Here is a 20,165-nt window from a genome sequence, read left to right on the forward strand (position 1 = left end):
ACATGAAATCTCTATAACTTCTCTCTCGATCTCTCTCTCTCTCTGAGCTCTCAGGACCACTGATCACTGTCATGGACGGAAGCGGGGGAACCCTATCGGAGATTTACCAAAGCGCGAGGAAGCTCTTGCTGAGGACCCGTGATGGCCTCGAACGCCTCGAGCGGCTCGAGTACTCCACTTCTGCGGCGGGCATGGACACCGAGCTCTCCTTCGCCGTCAAGAAGGATATCACACAGATCCAATCCCTATGTGTTGAGATGGACCGGCTCTGGCGATCCATCGCTGCCAAGTCTCAACGCGATCTCTGGAAAAGGTGAGAATGAATCTTTATTCCTCGTTTGCCGTCCACATTAGTTGTTCGCCGTTTATTTAGTCAAAAACTTCTGATGTTGGCTCCTTTTCATCTAAGTGATTATTTGCTGTTTTATGGTGAAATTTCGTCTTGTACTTCGGCAGTCTTCCAATTATTCTAGGGTTTATTCATCAGGTAACTTTGCATGTGAGAAAGATTGATTTATGAAGATCATATAATATTCATAAGTCAGGATGAACAAATAAATTTACTGTCCTATAAGGTCAATAGTACCGTTTGTTTATTCTGTAGATGGTGTATGAATTCTTGAATTTTAATGGATCCAGACATGATACACTAGTCGTCTTGCTGCATTCAAAGAAGAATCATGTTTCTTTGTTCCTTTATTGGCCTTCCCAGTTACCTCTAATTTTAACGAGAAAAGAAAACGCGAGTTATTCTGTGTGATAACAATTGATGTGATTTCACATTTCTTTGTAATATTAACATGCGTCTGATGTAATATATTGGATCCTTTGCAAACTAATGTGAAGATTTGCTTTGGGATAGCGACGGCGATGATATTTATTTTTGATAGTTTACTGTTTAATGTCCACAAACCAAGGCACGTCAATGATATGGATATTATACAAGCCATATTAGGATCCTTAAATATCTTACCCGGACAATAGCGTATACGAATGATAAAACATCAAAATCAGTACTCATTGGATGGCACAACTTGCAGTAATTATAAATGATGTCTGTAAAAGCTTCCCTGGTCCCCCTTCATTATTAGCAATGCCCTCGATGGACTTGAAGTTAAATGGTCTCATCCTCCAATGCCTTTAGTCTGATATAGGCAATTTCAACAGACATTCAAAGATAATGTTAATGAGTCTTGTTAATCCAGTTAACGTAGCTCATGAGGAGTGTAGCAACAAGAAGGCCACTATTATTTGAACTACAAGCTCGTTGGCAGATTCTTATTATTTCTTCCAATGTTGCTTAGTTTCTCTGGGAATCTCTTTAGATCAATGGTACTGGTTTGACCCTTACGTAATGCTGAACTGGTAATCCAGTATAAAATTTTCTTTAGAGTTTAGATTATAGTTTGGAGTTATCTCAGATGCCATAAGCTTTGACTTACCAAGCCAGATTCGTGACTTTCATTTGCATGGGACCCAGCGGCCAAATGATTATAATCTTTATTGTATGTGCATTAGTATATGAAATAGTTTATTATTTGCATAGAAACCAGTTAGATTATTCCTTCATACTAATGAATGTTAGCAAGTTTAGTTGGTTTCTGTTCAATGGAACTAGTCTTGACCTTTGTATTTGTTCATACCAAGCCATAAATGTGTTTCTTCTTCCTATTTTAATTTTCTATTTTGTTAGTACATATCCCCAGTGTCTTTTGTTGGATTTACTGCTATATCTTGGTGATAGAGGATCTTGATGTGGGGTTATTATGCTTTCTGAACGCAGAAAAGTAGAACAAATAGCTGAGGAGGCTGAATCATTGAGAGAAAGCTTGGATAAATATAACTTGAGAAATCAAAAACGAATGACAGAAGCTAAAGAGAGGGCAGAACTGCTGGGACGAGCTGTATGTATTTGCTGCCATGCTCTGGTTTAGTGACTTCTTGATGTTTGCTCTGCTACGTAACAAACTCATTTATTGTGCTAGAACGGGGATTCTGCTCACATTTTGAGAATTTTCGATGAGGAGGCACAAGCAATGCAATCAGTTCGTAATTCTTCAAGGGAACTGGAAAATGCTAATGCACTTGGGGAGGCCATCCTGTCCTCAATACATGGACAAAGGGAACGCTTGAAGGTATCTTTCCTGCCGCTTTCACGTATGACATACACTGCTATAGAAACATGTCACTCCTGGAAAATCAATGTCTGCTAGGACGTAACATGGCACAACAAATTGATGTTGTGGAGTTTAGATATGTTACCATGGCATGGCTAACGGCAGATTCTGTTTTTGTTATATTTTATGGTTGGAACTTGAGAGAAGCTGTTTCTGTAAGAAGCAGCTACAGCCCAATAGTGATAAGATATAGTTGTGTGGTCAGTTTCATTTTACATTATCTTTTAATCCTATGAGATGGCAAGAACTTTTTGCCAGCTTTCCATTGTATATTGAACTTCTTGCTTTTCAAATCAGGGGAAATTATGAAATTGGAGTTTAGCATATTTCTCAAGTGCAATATATTTCATGGGATACTAGGAGAGCATTGTCAGGAATTTCATTCTCCATTGTAGTTCATTCCGGAGTGTGTCTAGACACATGGCTGTTAATGATGTGTTCTGCTAATATGCGTTTTTTATTTGAATTCTGTGTTTGTGCAGAGTGCACAGCGGAAAGCATTGGATATCATCAATACAGTGGGAATATCAACCACCGTTCTGAGGCTCATTGAGAGACGGCATCGTGTTGACCAATGGATCAAATATGCAGGCATGCTTCTGACTGTCATTTTCTTGTTTGCGTTTATTTTGTGGAGACGCTGACACTAGGACCTGTCGGGAGTGAGCTATCCTGTTTGATTCTTCTTCTTCTTTTCTTCTTCTCTTCTTTTTTTTAAAATTGCCTTTCAAAATATATGTGGAGAAATGCATATAGAATTTATATTCAAGGTTTATCATGCTGAGAAGAGCAGAACAGAGTATGTATGAAGAACATAGTTGTGGAACCTCCATAGCATTTATATAACGTACAGAAGGCTGCGTATATGTTCCATCAATGACCTTTTTCCAGGTCTCCCTTGAATTTTATAACATATTCGTGTTTTTGTGACTCGTGATCATATTGTCATTTTTTATTGTTCGTATCTCTAAAGAGCGTTGATAAATCATAGAATAACTTCGGAGATTTGATATTTTTGATTTTAAGGCATTTTGAAAGTGAGAAATGGCTAATTATTCTTTGACTGGCTTGTGAGAAATAGTAGAGTACTGGGTAGGCCTGCACATTGTGAAGTAACACATCTATATTTAATTTTCATACCTAAAATTTATGGGTAATTTTCTCATGTAATAATAATGTGAAAAATAAATTGAAAAATCACTACAAGGTTTTAAGGAGAAGATATAATTACTAAAAAAAAAAAAATCTTACAATGGGTGAGTAGAATAATGATGATGCTATAGCTTCAATCCGATTAATTCTTACCAAATTAGTATTTGCAATTTATGAGGGTCGTTCTAGCTATATACGAAATTTTTGATTAATAATAAGATAAGATAAATAAATTATTTGGTTTGGGAACTCCATAGATTTATAGAATCGGTTACTATACTATTACTAAATCACTGAATCACGCAAAAAAGAATAACCGGAGATATTATGTGATTAGTTGGTATTCAAAATCAAAAATTGAAGTAGACAAGCATGATCTGATTCCGGATGAGAATACCCGAATAAATTTTTTGATTATTACATTTTTAATTTAAAGATCTCACTACAATTTTCTCATAAAGTTTAATGTGGTCTCAAGAGTAGTTTAGTTAGCCTTTGTAGGCATCTTACTCGTCCTTATTAGCATGACAGCGAGGAGCAATACACTATCGACGTCTTATATAATATTTTTTCAGCTCTAAATATAAAAGTTACTCCTCCAGTCCTAAATATAAAACTCTTATACTAGTGTGTATAAAGGTTTTATATTTAGGACCGGAAAAACATTTTGTAGTGTAATTTATAAAATAGGTGTTATATTTAGAATCAGAAAAGTATTTTTCAAGCAACTGCTGAAGTTCCAAGATTGCCCTGAAGATACATATTTAATGACTAAAGTGAAATTAACTCGGCCAAAACAACATCATTTAGTGTAATACTACCTCCGGTCCTTAATATAAGACCTCGTTTGATTTTTATTTTGGTCCTAAATATAAGACCCCAATCCACTTTGTCTCTCATTTATACATTTTTTTTCAAAATAGCTCTTCTAACAATGATAGTTGTAGTTAATACACTTGATTAGTAAGAATATTTTAGGAAAGACAACATCTATTTAAGACAAATAACTAACTCAACTTACTTTTTTAATCCCCTCAAATTAGTTAACTGGCTCTTATAATTAGGATCGGAGGTAGTATTCAGGAGGGGGGTGGGGAATACTAATCCACTTGACTATTTGGATTAACTACGTTGCATCGGTCAAAATTGGGCTTACAAGGTTAATCGTGTCCATTCAAAGTCTTATTCAATCATAATTTCATTAGGACACGAGGTCAACTCATCATGTCGGGTTTTAATATTATGATTTTCAGTAAACTTGTTGAAATATTCGAAAACATATAGCCCAACAATAACAGTATATAGAAGAAAAAAATGCTAATTATTTGATAAATTGAATTCATGGATAACTGCGTAGCTAAAGATAAAAAATTGACTGAATAAATAAATATGTAGTCAATTTTTTCAAAAAATAAGTTATAAAAACTAAATAGAGAGTAACAAGAATTAAAAAAATAACAATGAATAACATAGCATATCATATCGTAATAATAACAGTATATCCGACAATAATAATTTTGAATTTTTCAACAAATCAAAATATATTGATAATTGTATAGTTGAAAATAAAAAAAATTGACTGAAAAATTAAATACCTGCCAATTTTTCAGAAACTAACGAAAATTCAGTCCTACTGTTTACTAAATAAGAAGAATAAAAATAAATAAGTAAATATTTTGCTCATAAAAATAAATCTGTTATAAGATACAAATAAGTATAATAACCTAAAAGTCCTATCGCCAGAAAAAAACTCAATAGAAATTGAAATGATACACCATGTTTATAATGCAAAGAGTAATAAATATAGATTGAAGTCCATCAGGCAAAATGATAATTTAGCAATATAATGCCTACCAATTTTTTTTTGCTAAAACATAAGCATCCTCTTATTGGAGGCAGTCCTATTTAAGACACTATCGGGTACTAAATGTGAGTACCTCTCTCAGTAGGAATTCAAACCAATGCCTACCAAATTTGTTGCTGCACTAGTCTTCCCATGTTTCTTATTTTTCAAAAGCCAACCTCCAGAAGAACCACCATTTGAGGAGTCTAATGCAACGGTCATCAACTTATCCTGCACAAAAAAAAAAAAAAAAGAACAAAATGCATAGAAGGAAATTAAGTGACTCAAAAGCTTTCCACACACAAACACATGCAACCCTACGACTACAAACACATACCTGATGAAAGAAAGCCAACATTTACAAAAGCATTGACAAAAGCAATAGGCAGGTCTTGTCTAGTTGAATCAACACAAACACTAACACTAACCCAACAATCAAGCAAGTTTGCTTATAGGAGGAAAAAACAGTAAATTATGGGTTGAAAAAATCCAAGCAGAAACTACCTCTGGTCCTAACTATAAGACTTCATTCATAGTTTATAAATAAAATTTTATAATTAAAACCAGAAGTAGTAGTAATCAAAATCACAGGCACTTAACTTGTAGTTGTTTATGATATTCTCCAGCACCCCCCTGTCATCATCAAAAACAGTAAATTATGAGATTGAAAACAATCCAAGAAGATAGCGATCAAAATCACGAACAGGAAATAGATATCCTTTACTTGTAGTTGTTTGTAATATCCTTTCAGCATCTCCCTGTCGTCATCAAAAACAATAAATCATGAGGTTGAAAATAATTCAAGAAGATAGTAACCAAAATCACAAGAAATAGATATCCATAACTTGGAGTTGTTTAAGATATCCTCCAGCACCTCCCTGTAATGGAAATAGTAATCAAAAAATCAAATATCTTTTTAAAATAAACACACCATCTTAAATATACATTTTTAAAAAAAGAAAAAAAAGACTCAAACATAAATTATAATTCTCCTGTTTTTAATATAGGACCTAATTGTTAAGCTAACCTTGATCATAAATACCACCTCCGGCTCTTAATATAAGACCCTATTTGACTTTTATTTTGGTCCTAAATATAAGACCCCAATCAATTTTGTCTCTCATATTTTATTTTTTTTCAAAGTAACCCTTCTAATAATAAGAGTTCTAGTCAATATACTTGATTAGCAATGATATTTTAGGAAAGATAACACCTATTTAAGACAAATAACTAACTCAACTTATTTTCTTAATCTCTTCAAATTAGTCAACTGGCTCTTATAATTAGGACCGAAGGTAGTATAAAACATATATTTATCAATTTTTTTAAAATTATCTATATTGATACTTCCTTAACCATAATCAAGTAGGAGAAGAAGGAAGATATTACGAAAAATGATTATGGTGTTTTAAGAAAAATATATTATATTTTTTATAATTAACTAACTTACCTAACTTTTTTTATTTAATAAAATTAGTTAAATAGATGTTGCGTTAAAAACCGGAAGAGTATTACACATCATTAGTCTCGCATGACGCTCATCTTCACCCTTTTTCCTCCCAATGCTAGTGGGTACGCAGCAGACCCATGCCATGACATTAAAAGCTCACTTAAAACTCTCATGCTTTTCTTTTTCTTTCTTTTGTTTTTTTTTTTTTGTGGATAAAAGACTCGTGCTTTGCTATACACTAGTCACTATTCCATGCACATATCCTCTGCTCAATTTTCACCTCTAAACTGCTTCGGCAATAAAATGTATCAATTTGTCCGCCTTACAAAATCAACCAAAACTAGAATAAAACCAATGTTCATAATGATTTATCAACCATGCAATCTCAACTCGAAGAAAAGCTTACTTTAATCTTGTCGTTGGAGTCAGAATTAGAAGTAGGACAAAACTTAGGTTAAGTTAATTAAGTCTATTATATTCAAGTATCCAATCAGCTTCTGCCACGTGGATTAGTTTTTCCTATCAGCATTTAACCCGAAATCCATTGTTAGGCCACCGTTAATTCTGAAAAAACTCTTTTCTTTTTATAATAAAAGAGAAAACGAAAGTCCCCAAGGTTGCAATCTGCAGTAAGTATTTTGGTGTGTGAAGAGATTGGGATAATTGGCGGAAGCCCAACTTATATAGGGTCAGTTTGGATTAACGATTAGAAAAGTAACTTTTGAAAAATTGAAGTTGGATAAAAGTGGATAAGCTGAATTGTGCTTGGATTGGAGTTTAGAAAAGTTAGTTTGTAAAAGTGAGATTAGTAAAAGATTATTTGGATTATAATTGAGTAAAAGTAAGTTTAGTTGTAAAATTATTAAAATGGGTATGAGTTTTAATAAATAATGAAACATAGTTAAAAAAATAATTTTACATAATACAATAAAATTAAAATAATTTAATATAAAGAAGTCAAATTGAATGAGTGAATTAAATTTTAAAACTCCATAAAAATCATAAAAAATATTGTAAATATAATGTGAGGCATGAAAAAAAATGAATTGAGATAATATAATGAAAAAGTAAAATTTAATGAGCAAAATAAATTTGAAAATTTTAGAGAAATCATAAAAAATATTTTTAAATATAAAGTGAAACATGATAAAAAAAAATGAATTGACATACTAGAATGAATTTAAATGAGGAAAGGCAGGAATAAATGAGGAGAGGCACGAATAAAAATACATTTGATAAGAAAATAATTTTCCAACGGTTCAGTATAAGCACGATGCCATTTTAAAAAGCTCCTCCCTTGCAGCTTATTAAAACACATGGTTTGATTAGTGATTTGGAACTGAAGTAGGATGGCCCAAAAGCTGTCCCAAACACCCTTACATAACCAATCGGGCTTATTAACTACTTAAACCTCATTTTGGCCTACAAAATGCCCATCCAAACAGACAGATAATAGAGACATAAAAGGAAGAGAAAGATAAACCACATCAAAACAATGACTAAAGAACCGGACCGGACCAGATAGTCTAAACAGATTCATCAATAGCTTAGTTTGGACCGAAAAATTGCTTATATGGTTGAGCCGGATTAAACCAGCATTGACCCATCATCAAGCCAGAATCGAGAGTTGGACTAGGAACCAGAACAGTATTTAAAAAACCAAGTAGTTTTTTTAGCCTGACTGAAAAAATACTGAAAAATTAAAAAAATATAAGAAAAATGAAAAAAAAATTGACCCCCTCAAAAATCCCATTCTATTTCTAGAATATTTATAACTATATAACTATATATGATTATTTCATTGAAAATTTCATATATTGTGGTGTTAAAACTATGAGCAGCTAGCTTTTTTGCCTCAATGTCTGGTCTAGCTTTTAAAATAATGTTTTGATTTGAATGAATTAATAATTTTTAATATTATTTGAATATTTTAAACATGTATAAATTTATATATATATATATATATATATATAAAAGGTTTTAGTGCATTTTCAATGATTTGTGAGTTATAAGATACATTATTACATTAGTTTATCAAGGCACCGTAATTTTAAATTATTTAAATATATTTCTAAATAATTTTATAATTTGATATTTTTCATATATATTATTTATATGTATATAATATTATTTATAAATAATTATTATGTCACTAGTCTGATCGATCTGACCATTTAAACCATCACTTGCTCATCTTTCTAGTTTGACTTCCAGTCTAACTTTTAAAACATTACATAAAAAATCGGGGGGGGGGGGGGAGATAGATAATGTGATGTGAATTCTATGATCCTTCTCCTACCTTCGGCTTCTAGTTCTAGAGTTTCTCTCTAAATAATTTGAAACTGTCCTGCGATTACATTGCTACTACGTGTTTTCTAATATGAATTACATTGCCACTACAAAGCATTCCTACAATTACGCTGTTGAATCTGCCCAGGCAAGAAGGAACCATAGGATTTGTCTTAAAGCGGTGAAATGAAATGTGCCTGACTAACCAAGCGAAAAACCAAAGTAGTAATGGTGGCGGCACCATCCTATTTGCAGAGGAGAACCATGCCAAGACCCTATTCTAAAGCCATTGCCCCGGAAGAGAACCCAAAGCTTCAAACTTTCTAGAGCATGGTTGCGATGGGTTTGGCTTTAGGATTCTCAAATACTATTATTTGTCCACCCTTGGCCACCGTCGAGTCAATTAGCCTTCACCTCTTCTTGGCTGATGAACGCCCTAGTGTTTTGTCATTTATTTAAAAAAAGAATTCTTTGACTTAACGCTGGATTTGGAGTTAAATACTGATGGGAAGCACTGATACAGGCGGCAAAAGCTAATTAGTTACCTAAACATAATGGACCTAATTAACTTAAGTTTTGCCCATACAAGTATATTTGATTTCATGCTAGGTACCACCAAAACCATTTTGGTAGCAGTAGCTATCATGAATTTGATGGTTTCTAATGTGAAAATAAACGTACAGATCACTGCACTCGAATGAGAACCATCAACTTGAAGCTTACCACAAGCTAGGGACCAGAAAGGGCAAAAAGAGATTAAATCAAACAATAAGATGGAACTTGAATTTATTGAGAGAACTTGATGGAAAGTCAGTTGCATGTTTGACAATTGATATGAATGTCATCTTGTGATAGTAAAGGTATTTACAGGATTGCAATGAAAGCGAGAAATAAGAATGGGGAATCGCTGCTTCATCTAAGTTCCCCCATTGCATTGGTGGAAGCCATTGCTGCCGCCACTGCTGATGCTGGTTTTTTTTGCCTTTTGATAATTTACTTTCAGGCTGCTTAGGCCCCATATCCTAATTGTCCGATCATCACTGGCTGAAGCCAACATATGAGGATTAGAAGGATTCCAGCTCACACAATTCACAGCTCCAGAGTGGCCTGGCAGTGCCTCGATTAACTCCTGGGAGTCTCTATGCCATATGTAAACCTAAAAAAAGAGCATCGAAAGCCATCAATTTACATTTATATTCAAGTGCATCAACAATTTACACTCATTTTATATAAAATATAGGTAGACCAAGCAAATAAGTAACAACTAAGTGAGTCTACGAGTCTACCTCAGAATTTGTCACAATTGAATAGAAGTGAAGATGAATAAGATAAAGTAACCATCTCCAAGGACTTCGAGGCCCTTACTAAAAGGCATAGAAGAGACTACTAAACATGGACATCCAAAGTCCAGTCTTGGAGCATAAACAGCAGAATTGAAAATTTAATGGCATACCTCAAGTTCTACAAAGGTGAAAATAGAAAGAGAAAAGCCTACAAGACCTTATGTTCAAAGAATTAAAAAACGATAAAGAACTACTAGTATTAATTTGAAAGTACCAAAAAAAGTATAATATCAAATATAATACCCAAAATGTTACTTCAAGCCAAAACAATTTTCTGTTAGTATTTCGTTGACCTAGTTATTATTTAACTACTAACGAGCTGATTTTTCAAATTTCAGTAATCATCAAACACAATTTTAATTCTAACTTCACCACACCAAATGCCCCTTAACATGTTCAGAATTGTAGCCGGATTAGTCATGTTGATATTTTAACAAATGCATTAAACCACAGTTCACCCAAAAAGAAAAATGTATTAAGCCACAATGCAATATACTTATTAATAAAATTGATACCTGTGAATCTTCACTTCCACTAGCAATAAAAGACTGCTTAATTCCACCAAAGCAAGATCTAACTATAAATCGGGTGCGTATATGGCCTTTATACTTGCCGACAAGCTTAGGAACATATTCAATGTTCCAAAGATGTATTTCTTGGTTTAAAAGACTAACCAGCACGAATTTGCTATCCTTTGATAAAGAAAAGGAGGTTATGGTCTGATCCTCTTCAACAAATCTCTCATCGTGAGTTTCCCTGTGGAACAATAGTATTGCCTTGTCGTTGCAAATACTTACGATCTGTTCCCCATCACTAGTTATTGCTAGATCTGAAATCTTACGGGTCCTAAGTCCTCTGCAGGCCTCCAGTTCCTTCCCATCCAAGTCCCACATGCTAATGCTCTTATCATTCAGGCCAGAAAGTATATTTTTTCCACTCGGAAGCCATGCACATGAAACCATGCCAACACCAGCTTTCTCGTAAACTTGGAGACATTTACCAGTAAAGGCATCCCAACGCCTAATAGCTTCCTCCACCCCACATGTAATGACCTCTTGGTCATCAGGACTCCATGAAACAGAAGACACAGGTTTCTGATGACCACATAATCTATGCTTCATAGACAGTTCCCCGTTTGAGCCAACCTATTTAATATTAAAAAAAAAAAAAAGACTTAAAAATATGAAATCCAGTATTGTGTGTGTGACTATGAGCAAAATTCAGAGAGAGGACACATCAGGAAGAACTCAACAAAACACAAGCATAAGTACTATCCAGGAGCCAAACCACCATATTAATCATTCAGCAATTGTGGACTCTTGAAAATTAACATAGGTTGAATGAATTACTATATAATAGAGCCACCTCGGAATTAGGTTGTTTACAGCACTATGCTGATAAAGCTGCCCACTAGGGTATATAGGGTAACGATTCTAAAAGACTCCAATGGGGCATCTCCGGTTCTAAACCCATTTAGAGGGCGGGAGGAAGGGAAGGTAGGGAAGGGTGGGATTCAGCAGAAGTAAGCTGCGTTGAATAGCAAAATTATGGATTCTAAATCATTCTACGGCATATAAATATGGCATGCAAACTTTTAGAAGCACACTCAGTCAGGATGAGCCAGTGAATTCTTTGAATCTTCCCAGAACTGGGCAAATAGCTTACAAAAACAAATGGCATTTACTTTCATCAAGCATATACCAGGAATACATTTATAATATCACGGGGACGCAGGGCAAGCCAACCCATCACAGACGTAAACAGCTTGCATTGCACCATAACAGCAAAACAGGGCCACTACAAAATCTAGTATGCAGGTAAACCCTTGAGACATAAGTAGGTAAATAAGCAAGCTGGAGCTGAGTCGACTCCATTCAAACAAATCAATTAGAACAGAAAGGGGAAGAGGTCAGCAGGGTCCAGTAATGCAGTCAGGTCAATAAAATTTTCCTTTAAGCTGATTAGGTATCCTATCACAAATAATTCCTTTAAGGTTGCATTGCTTCACTTCTTGCAGTGTAAAAATTTGAAAAATTCTAAATATAAATTTAATTGACCTCATAGCTATTTTGGAACTAAATTCCTCATTTTGACTCATCTAAAGCCAAAATTGATCTCACTTTGATCCCTTTCTCTTTCCTCGAATTATCTGATTTATTAGACATGTGCAACTCAACATTCTGTATTAAAAAACCCATACAAATTTTAATTTCAAGTAATGCAACAGTGCATTTTGAGCCATAGTTCTCACTGCAACAAGCCACATTTCCCCAGATACTACCCATTGATCTCAATAAATGGTATACATATTTGTCCATCAGTAACTCAATACTTCTCCTTCCTCATGCATTGTATAGACCTTAGGACCTTAAAATCAAGCTTTCAATACCAGTAGCTTAGTCTTAATCTGAACCAGCAGTTAATTCTTACTCTTAATCTCAGGGTTATCCTCCTTTGCTGTCTTTCAATAAGTTATCACTTGTGTAAGACAAAAACAACAGGCAATGGTAGAAATTGATATCATTTCCTACATAATGAAAATTTCCGTTGCGACCATGACTCCTAAGCTTAATGCAAGCAACATGTTCCACCAGCATCAATGGCATGACTGAGGAAAATCATAATTGGTATTTCTGCGTATTGAATGATGATAAGATCAAAACACAAGAAATGTAAACACATTAAAAAACAAATATAAACAAAGAAAAAAAGGCTCCAGAGCAAAGAAGACAAAACAGTTGACATTACCTCCCAAATGATAGCTGATCGATCATTTGATGATGAAGCTAAATATTTTCCATTATGTGAAAATTGCACAAACCAGACTTCATCATCATGTCCTTCTAATACCTGTTAGAATATATACAGGAAAGTAAATGATATAAAAAAAATTGATACACTAAAGCTATTGAAAGTGTTATGCAGCGAGGCTGAAACGAAAGTTAATAAAAAGTTATTGAATTTTAAGTTCAAAGTACAGTGATACTTCCCTTTGCTGTGACATTGCTTGGAATTTTTTAATCAAGGTTTTAAGCAGAGGTCAGGGCCACCCAACTTAGAGCTATTGTGTGTTCAGCGGTATTGCAAGGGTTTGTGAACAAGTGTTTTATTTGCACGATTGTAGTTTGTTTAAAGACAGGCTTTCATTAGGTAAATACCTCAGTCTCAACAAACTCTTTCTGGACTTGAGACTTCAAATCTTTTGCTCATGCTTATTTTTCGGGAGACATTCTTTAACATGAAAAGAGATTAGAAGGCTTTCTCACGTTAAAGGGCTCATGCTTATTCTTCAGGAGATATTCATTGCCTAAAAAAATCTGATCATTAAAACTTCTTCAGAGAAACCTTAAAAGAAGAAAGGATTTCGCAAGACTGTCTTTAGACCAATATGCAAATGCCACAGTTTATAATTCACTATTTTGCTGAATCTCGTAGAAGAGATGATATTACTATGCAGTGAAGTGAGAATTCAAAATGTACCCCGAAGACAATCATGATTACACATTATAGAAGTATTGAAACAAAAAAGCTACAAAATCAAAAAATTTTCTACTCTCCAACAAGCAGAAAGAAAGAAAAGGGCTATGCCACTATAAATTATCAGGCCACAAATGAAGAACCAGGAGAGAGTTGATATTTTAAAGCACAAAAACCAACCATAACGAAGTAGATATTAAAATGCAAACATCAATTAACGCATCATTTGCTAACCTGCAAAGTTCTAGAAGGTATCTGGTCTTTTCCGCAATGATGATCAGCGTATAATGACATCTCCTTATCTAAGGAGTTGTGAAATTGACAAGACTCTCGTTGCAAAATAAGGGCCTGTTCAACTAAATGTTCTAACCTCCTTTCAGGTACCATTATGGTTGGGGGAAGCAGTTTCTGCAATTCCTCCAGCAGCTTTGACCGAGACCTAACCCTTGCAACATCTTTTTTACAAGAATTAGCATGGCCAGACAGAGACGTGGATACTATGCAGGAAGAAAGTTCACGAATTCTACTACTGTTTATGCCAAGTGGTGCAACCTCAGTCCTCAGGGTTTTCAATGCATCCATCACCTTTTCCCCATCCAGAAGCTCAAAAAATTTCTGCTCCAGTATCAAAAAAGAAGCTGACCTCACAATTGTTTCATCTACCAGACCAATTTTACGCAATGTGACTATACTTTCATCCCAATTGCCATCAAGTATCTGCTGAATAAACAGGTTTACCACCCATGAATTGACAGGTGTTCCAGACTCCTCCTCTAAGCATGCTCCACTCTTTGTATAACCAAGAGAATATAATGCATTAGCAATTATCCTGACAAATTCATCTCGTTTGATAACTCCTTTTGAACCAACAACTTGTTTGTCCCCTTCAGTTGGTAGGGGCCGAGCCATCAACTCACTGGAAGAGCCTTCTATGTGCTCTTCAGAAGATGAACCGTTTGACAGCCCAACTAATCCGTTAGAGGACAACTTCATGCGTTTTAAGGCTGGTCCTTCATCCTCCACACCTCCCATGAAATGCGAAACTCAGTCCATATATAATTGTGGCAGCAAGAAGCAAGTGAAAGGGAACAATCGATAAAGTTTGTTGTGTGAATGCCAAACAAGAAATTCCTGCAAAGCAATGGATGAATAAACGGCAATTAATACCACAAATTGAGCCCAAAGCATTAAACAGTAGAACTTCTAAGGTATATTCATCCTCAAATGGAAGCAATAAATAAACGCAATTAAGAATTAATGCAAGAAGTAAAAGACTCAAGCTATCCTGCTTCAAAACCAAAATGTTTCTGCCAAGCTTTCCCACCCAAACATGAAATACCGCTCGATGGCCGGCACAGATTTCTCATAATCCCTCTGAAACCGACAAGAAAACCTATCCGGAAAAGAGACCCAGCTTTACCAAAATGTCCACTTTTCCGAGGAAACAAACAACCCACGATGAGCAAATTGAAGTGTCATCCAAAAGGTTAATCGATAAAGCAATAAACATCAGAAGCCGTAGATCCAACAACTAGGCAATAAGGGGGCAAAAAAACAAGATTGAGAACAATGATTCACCGACTCACCCAAGAAGCAGAGAAATGATCGGAAGCTGGCCGGAGCCAGAGCTGAAGGTACGATCGTCACTTCAACGGCACCGGTTGCTTCTGCTTCTCCTTCTTCGCCTGGGGAAACCGTTTTTGGTCTTTCAGTTCTAGAGAGAGCAAACACAGGCCAAGATACCATACTCTTTTCCGCTTCTGGATTTTGTGACGCCTGGATATTCTTTTATTCAAGAGAAAATTCATAATTTAATTTTTCTCTTCTTTCATTTTTTTTTTGGCAAATTTCTTTTGCCCCTCCTATCTCACGGCGACACGGAAATGCCCCCCATCCGTGTATGTGCCCATTTCCTTTGGTCTATATTTTTAGGAGGAGTGACATAAAAATGACATATAAACTTGGAAATTTCCAAATCATCATTTGAATAAGACAAATTATATTTTCATCATTTTAGACCAAATTGGGATTTTCAAATTAAATGGAATGACCAAACCGCCCTTATCAATTACAAATCATGGGCACCACGTTCACTTGTATCAAATTAAGTCTGATAGGAAGGAAACAACAAAGAATGTGTGCAATGCTAAATCGAATGAGAGGAGGAGGTACTAGTTCAAAAGTGTTAAGTATTTTTTTGAAATCATATAACTTTTTTCATCCTACTAGCATCACTATAGTGTTCAATTTTTTCATTTGATGGTTTTGGGTTCTGGGTAATCGAAGATTCGGATGAAGCTGAAGTGCGGCATTACGGAAGTCGAAGGTTCTTCAATTTGGATGTTGGTTCTTCCGTTTTTTAGGTGTGAGAATGGTTAAAAATTTGAACATATAGCTTAGTTAGTGTTGGATAAGGTTTAGATTCTGGGCAAGTTTGGAAAATTTTGAAGAAGCTAGGTAATGATTCTGCAGATGGGAAGTTTGAATATGAACAGCAATAATTCTGAACTGTGTGGTTAATAGCAAAAGTGTAATTGTAAAACACTATATTAAAGTTGTTAATGCAGGAAGTGATTATATTGGATTGATTTTGAAAATTGATGAAATATCTTTGTTAGAAAGCGGACACAGTGATGAATTTTTCTTCTTCTTTGTTGCAGGCTAGAATGTAAAAAACATGTAATATTGGGTCAACATCCTTAAAGGAACTTTTTAAGAATGTTGAAGGGAAAATTAAATACAATGGTTGGAATATGAGAGTGAAAATGATAAAAGATGAGATAAGACTTGAAAATCTGAGGTCAATGATATTGGAATAGTTTGAACTTGATGTAATAGTTGTGGTATGAAAGCTTGTCATTGATTGTATATTCTGTAAATACTATCAGTGAGGCTCTGGTTTGTGAAAAATGTCATTACTAAACTTGTAATTTGTTTTAAATGTATTGTTAATTACTGTAGATTTTTGCGAGCAAAAGCGCTTTACTTAGTCATTATAAAAGTTTTGTTAATGTTCGTTATTTAAAAAATCAATTGAATGTTTGTTTTGTGCTGATACAATAACATTTGACCACTTTTTTGATCTCACAAGATTTTTTTTCAACTTTTATAATGAAATTAACAAGTGTGGTAATGTTATTAACAACTTGAGTAACAACATTAACAGCAACTTTTCTAGGCAAAAGTTTCAAATTGGGAATTTTTCAAATTTTGTATTAAATTCACAAGAGTTGTTAATAGTTATACTGAAACTGTTAATAATGAAGTTGTTAAATTGGCCATTTTTGCATTTCCTCAAACTTCAGTTGTTAAAGGCCACACTGAAGTTGTTAATAGAGATAATGAACTTGTTAACTGCGATACAAAAATTGTAAAATTTCCTATTCATGATTATACAACCTATCTCTCCCAGTTCTAACAAGCCTTGATATGAAGTGGTCAATAGCCATACATGAATTGTTAATAGTTATATTGAAGTTGTAGAAGTGACCATTTTTGCATATCCTCGAATTCCTGTTGTTAAAGGTGATATTAAAATTGTTAACAGAGATAATAAACTTGTTAACCACTATACGAGAGTTGTAAAATTTTCCATTTATGATTATACAACCTTTCTCTCCAAGTTCTAACAAGCTCTGATATGAGGTGGTTAATGACTATATATGAGTTATTAATAGTTATACTGAAGTTATAATATTAGTCATTTTTGCATTTTCTTGAATTCATGTTATTAAAGGTGATACTGAAGTTGTTAATAGAGATAATGAACTTGTTAACCGCTATACGAGAGTTGTAAAATTCCCCATTCATGATTGTATAACCTTTCTCTCTGAGTTCTAAGAAGCTCTGATATGAGATGGTTAATGGCTATACAGGAGTTGTTAATAGTTATAGTAAAGTTGTTAACAACATCACTAAAGTTGTAAAAATGACTATTTTTGCTTTTCCTTAAATTCCTGTTGTTAAAGGTGATACCAAAGTTATTAATAGAGATAATGAACTTGTTAACCACTATATGACCTTTGTTAATATAGATAATGAACATTAACAAAACTTTTATAGTAAATAAGTAGAGCACTTTTGCATTGCAAGTTCTGCAGTATTTAACAATACATTTAAAGTAAATAACAAGTTCAGTCATGACATTTTCCACAAATAGAGCCTCACTAACAGTATTTATAGAATATACAATCAATGACAAGCTTTCATGCCACAACCATTATATCAAGGGAAAATGGTATTAAGGTCCCACACAAGCATAAATACAACAAAAAGGTTCCCTGAAATCTCATAATATTTCTGAAGTCCCAAAGGGACTTGTGCGCAATTTTTAGAATCATCAAATGACACTCTTGCCCTAACTATCAGAAACAAAGATAGTGGGTGAGGAGTTTCCTGAACAATATGGTTGAGAGAGAAGATGTTGGGAAAGAGGGAAGGAGCCATTGATGATGAAGTATCTTCTCTATTACCATTAGTGAACTCCAAAAAGCCTTCATGTGAATCTCTACAAATCTTCAGGTGTGAAACTTTCTTTCCTCTCCTCTCCTACCTTTCTTGACAGATTGTGCATTTGTTTGAGAATGGAAAATCAAAAAATTGTTTTTGCCTTTGGTACTGCAAAGCTTTTGTTTTTGGTTTAGGATTCACAAGTTAATCAATGGAGAAGTTGTGTTTTTGGTTGGTGTGTGTTGGTGATTTAAGTTGGGTGTGAAGGATGATCATGGGTGCTCTGTTTTTGGGTTGCTTGTGGGTGGTTTTGCTCTGTTCTGACGTTAGCTTAGTGGCAAAGGAAGAAGAAGATAAAGGTTAGTGTGGATAGAAACCCTTAGCATGAAATAGGATATTGTGTTGTCAATCAAGCTGCGATAGTTGTCAATGTGTGCCGCGACACTTGTCAATATAGCTCTTTGACTTGTCAATGACAGTTGCGTGATTCTTGATGTAGGTTTAAATTACTAATGGCGAGTATATCTGTAAAACATCTATTTTGCTTTGTTCATATAGAGGGAAAATTTATAAATGATAGAGAAGATAATATGAGATATGTAGGAGGTAGTGTAAGAACAACAAATATAAATGAGGGCATAAGTTATGAAGAATTGAAGGAGATAATATCATCAATTGCTGGAAAAGAAAGCAACTCATTTCTTTTGAAATTCTCAGTTGTGTTTGATAAAAAAAACTTTGTGGAGTTGGTAGATGATGATGGGTAGAACATTTGATAAAGTTCAATGAAGAAAGTGGTCATGTGTATGTAGAAGAGAATGGAAATAAGGACCACAAGATGTGTAAGTTTAGTTTAACAAAACTGTTATTGTCATTTCTTAGTATGTTAGTTGTTACTGTCTTACTACCAACTTGTCAATGCATACACCCTGACTTGTCATTTCCTACAGGATTGATCAATCATTTGGAGGTGTCAATGAATTGTTTATATCTCCACCTACCTTATTTGATGTGATTGGAGAGTCACCATCAATTCCTTGTGCTGTTGAAATGATCCCAACACCTACACCACAAATAAATTGTCTATATCTCCACCTACCTTATCTGATGTCACTTGTCATTGGATGCTATGTTACTTGTCACTGGATGCTCTGTTAGTTGTTAGTGGATGCTATGTTACTTGTCACTGGATGCTCTGTTAGTTGTCACTAGATGCTCTGTTAGTTGTTAGTGGATACTGTGTTACTTGTCACTGGATGTTCTGTCCCTTGTCATTGGACTCTCTGTTAGTTGTTAGTGGATGCTGTGTTTTTTGTCACTGGATGCTATGTTACTTGTCACTAGATGCTGTGTTGTTAGTGAAGTCTTTTGATTATGTATGAAGTTAACTTGCCCTTAATTTTTCGTTTTGGGGTTACTCCAAAAATTAACCGAATTAATGCAATATAGTGCACAATCCGGGTCGTATTCACTTTGAGGAGCCGAAAACGAAATTAAATCCTAGTAAATAAATGCAAGTAACCTAAACTATATAAAAGGGATTTTTGATTTTGAAAAATTGCTAATTAAATACTACGAATCAAATTGAAATTAAAATACTTTTTTTTATTTTATATAAAAGTGATTAAAATGAATGAAAATTAAAGAAATGAAAATTAGACACACAAATAACACTGATAATAATCAATCCTCCAATTCAACAATGTAGGCAATCATCACTCTAAAAGATGTGGGAGTTAAGACAATGAATTAAGAATTATAATTAAGCTTTTAATCCAACAATCGAGCCACCTCGAGTTGCCACAAAATATTTTTCTAAAATCCTAACTTACTAACTGCAACCAGAATAGTAAAATGGGATTAAGGATGCTAAAAGCCAATGTTTAATTAGAATTCTTAAATCCAAAATAACAGAATTATAACTAGCAAGAGACAATATGATCCAAAATTCCAAGCCACCTTAGAAAATCACAATATATTAACTC

The 20,165-nt window shown here is 34.2% G+C and overlaps 2 protein-coding genes across 3 annotated transcripts; one reads left to right on the forward strand and one right to left on the reverse strand.

Moving 5' to 3' along the window:
- On the forward strand, nt 1-3,111 carry LOC114711627 (membrin-11). The gene is made up of 4 exons (XM_028896048.1): nt 1-313; nt 1,784-1,904; nt 1,986-2,135; nt 2,660-3,111. The coding sequence occupies exons 1-4, from the start codon at nt 72-74 to the stop codon at nt 2,819-2,821; spliced, it is 675 nt and encodes a 224-aa protein (XP_028751881.1). The 5' UTR covers nt 1-71; the 3' UTR covers nt 2,822-3,111.
- A 6,556-nt stretch (nt 3,112-9,667) lies between these two features.
- LOC114711708 (WD repeat-containing protein 26 homolog) lies at nt 9,668-15,481 on the reverse strand. Of its 2 annotated transcripts, none has more exons than XM_028896130.1 (5): nt 15,318-15,481; nt 13,966-14,862; nt 13,003-13,104; nt 10,770-11,399; nt 9,668-10,067 (listed from the first exon to the last, which is right to left on the reverse strand). In XM_028896130.1, the coding sequence occupies exons 2-5, from the start codon at nt 14,761-14,763 to the stop codon at nt 9,828-9,830; spliced, it is 1,770 nt and encodes a 589-aa protein (XP_028751963.1). In that variant the 5' UTR covers nt 14,764-14,862; nt 15,318-15,481; the 3' UTR covers nt 9,668-9,827. The 2 variants fall into 2 exon arrangements, with proteins under 2 accessions (XP_028751963.1, XP_028751964.1); XM_028896131.1 differs by lacking the exon at nt 15,318-15,481 and adding an exon at nt 15,056-15,233.
- Between the last annotated feature and the right edge of the window lie 4,684 nt (nt 15,482-20,165).

The sequence above is a fragment of the Neltuma alba genome, unplaced genomic scaffold, assembly GCF_004799145.2.
Source record: "Neltuma alba isolate B1F8T4 unplaced genomic scaffold, ASM479914v2 tig00011304_pilon, whole genome shotgun sequence".
Lineage (NCBI taxonomy): Eukaryota > Viridiplantae > Streptophyta > Magnoliopsida > Fabales > Fabaceae > Neltuma > Neltuma alba.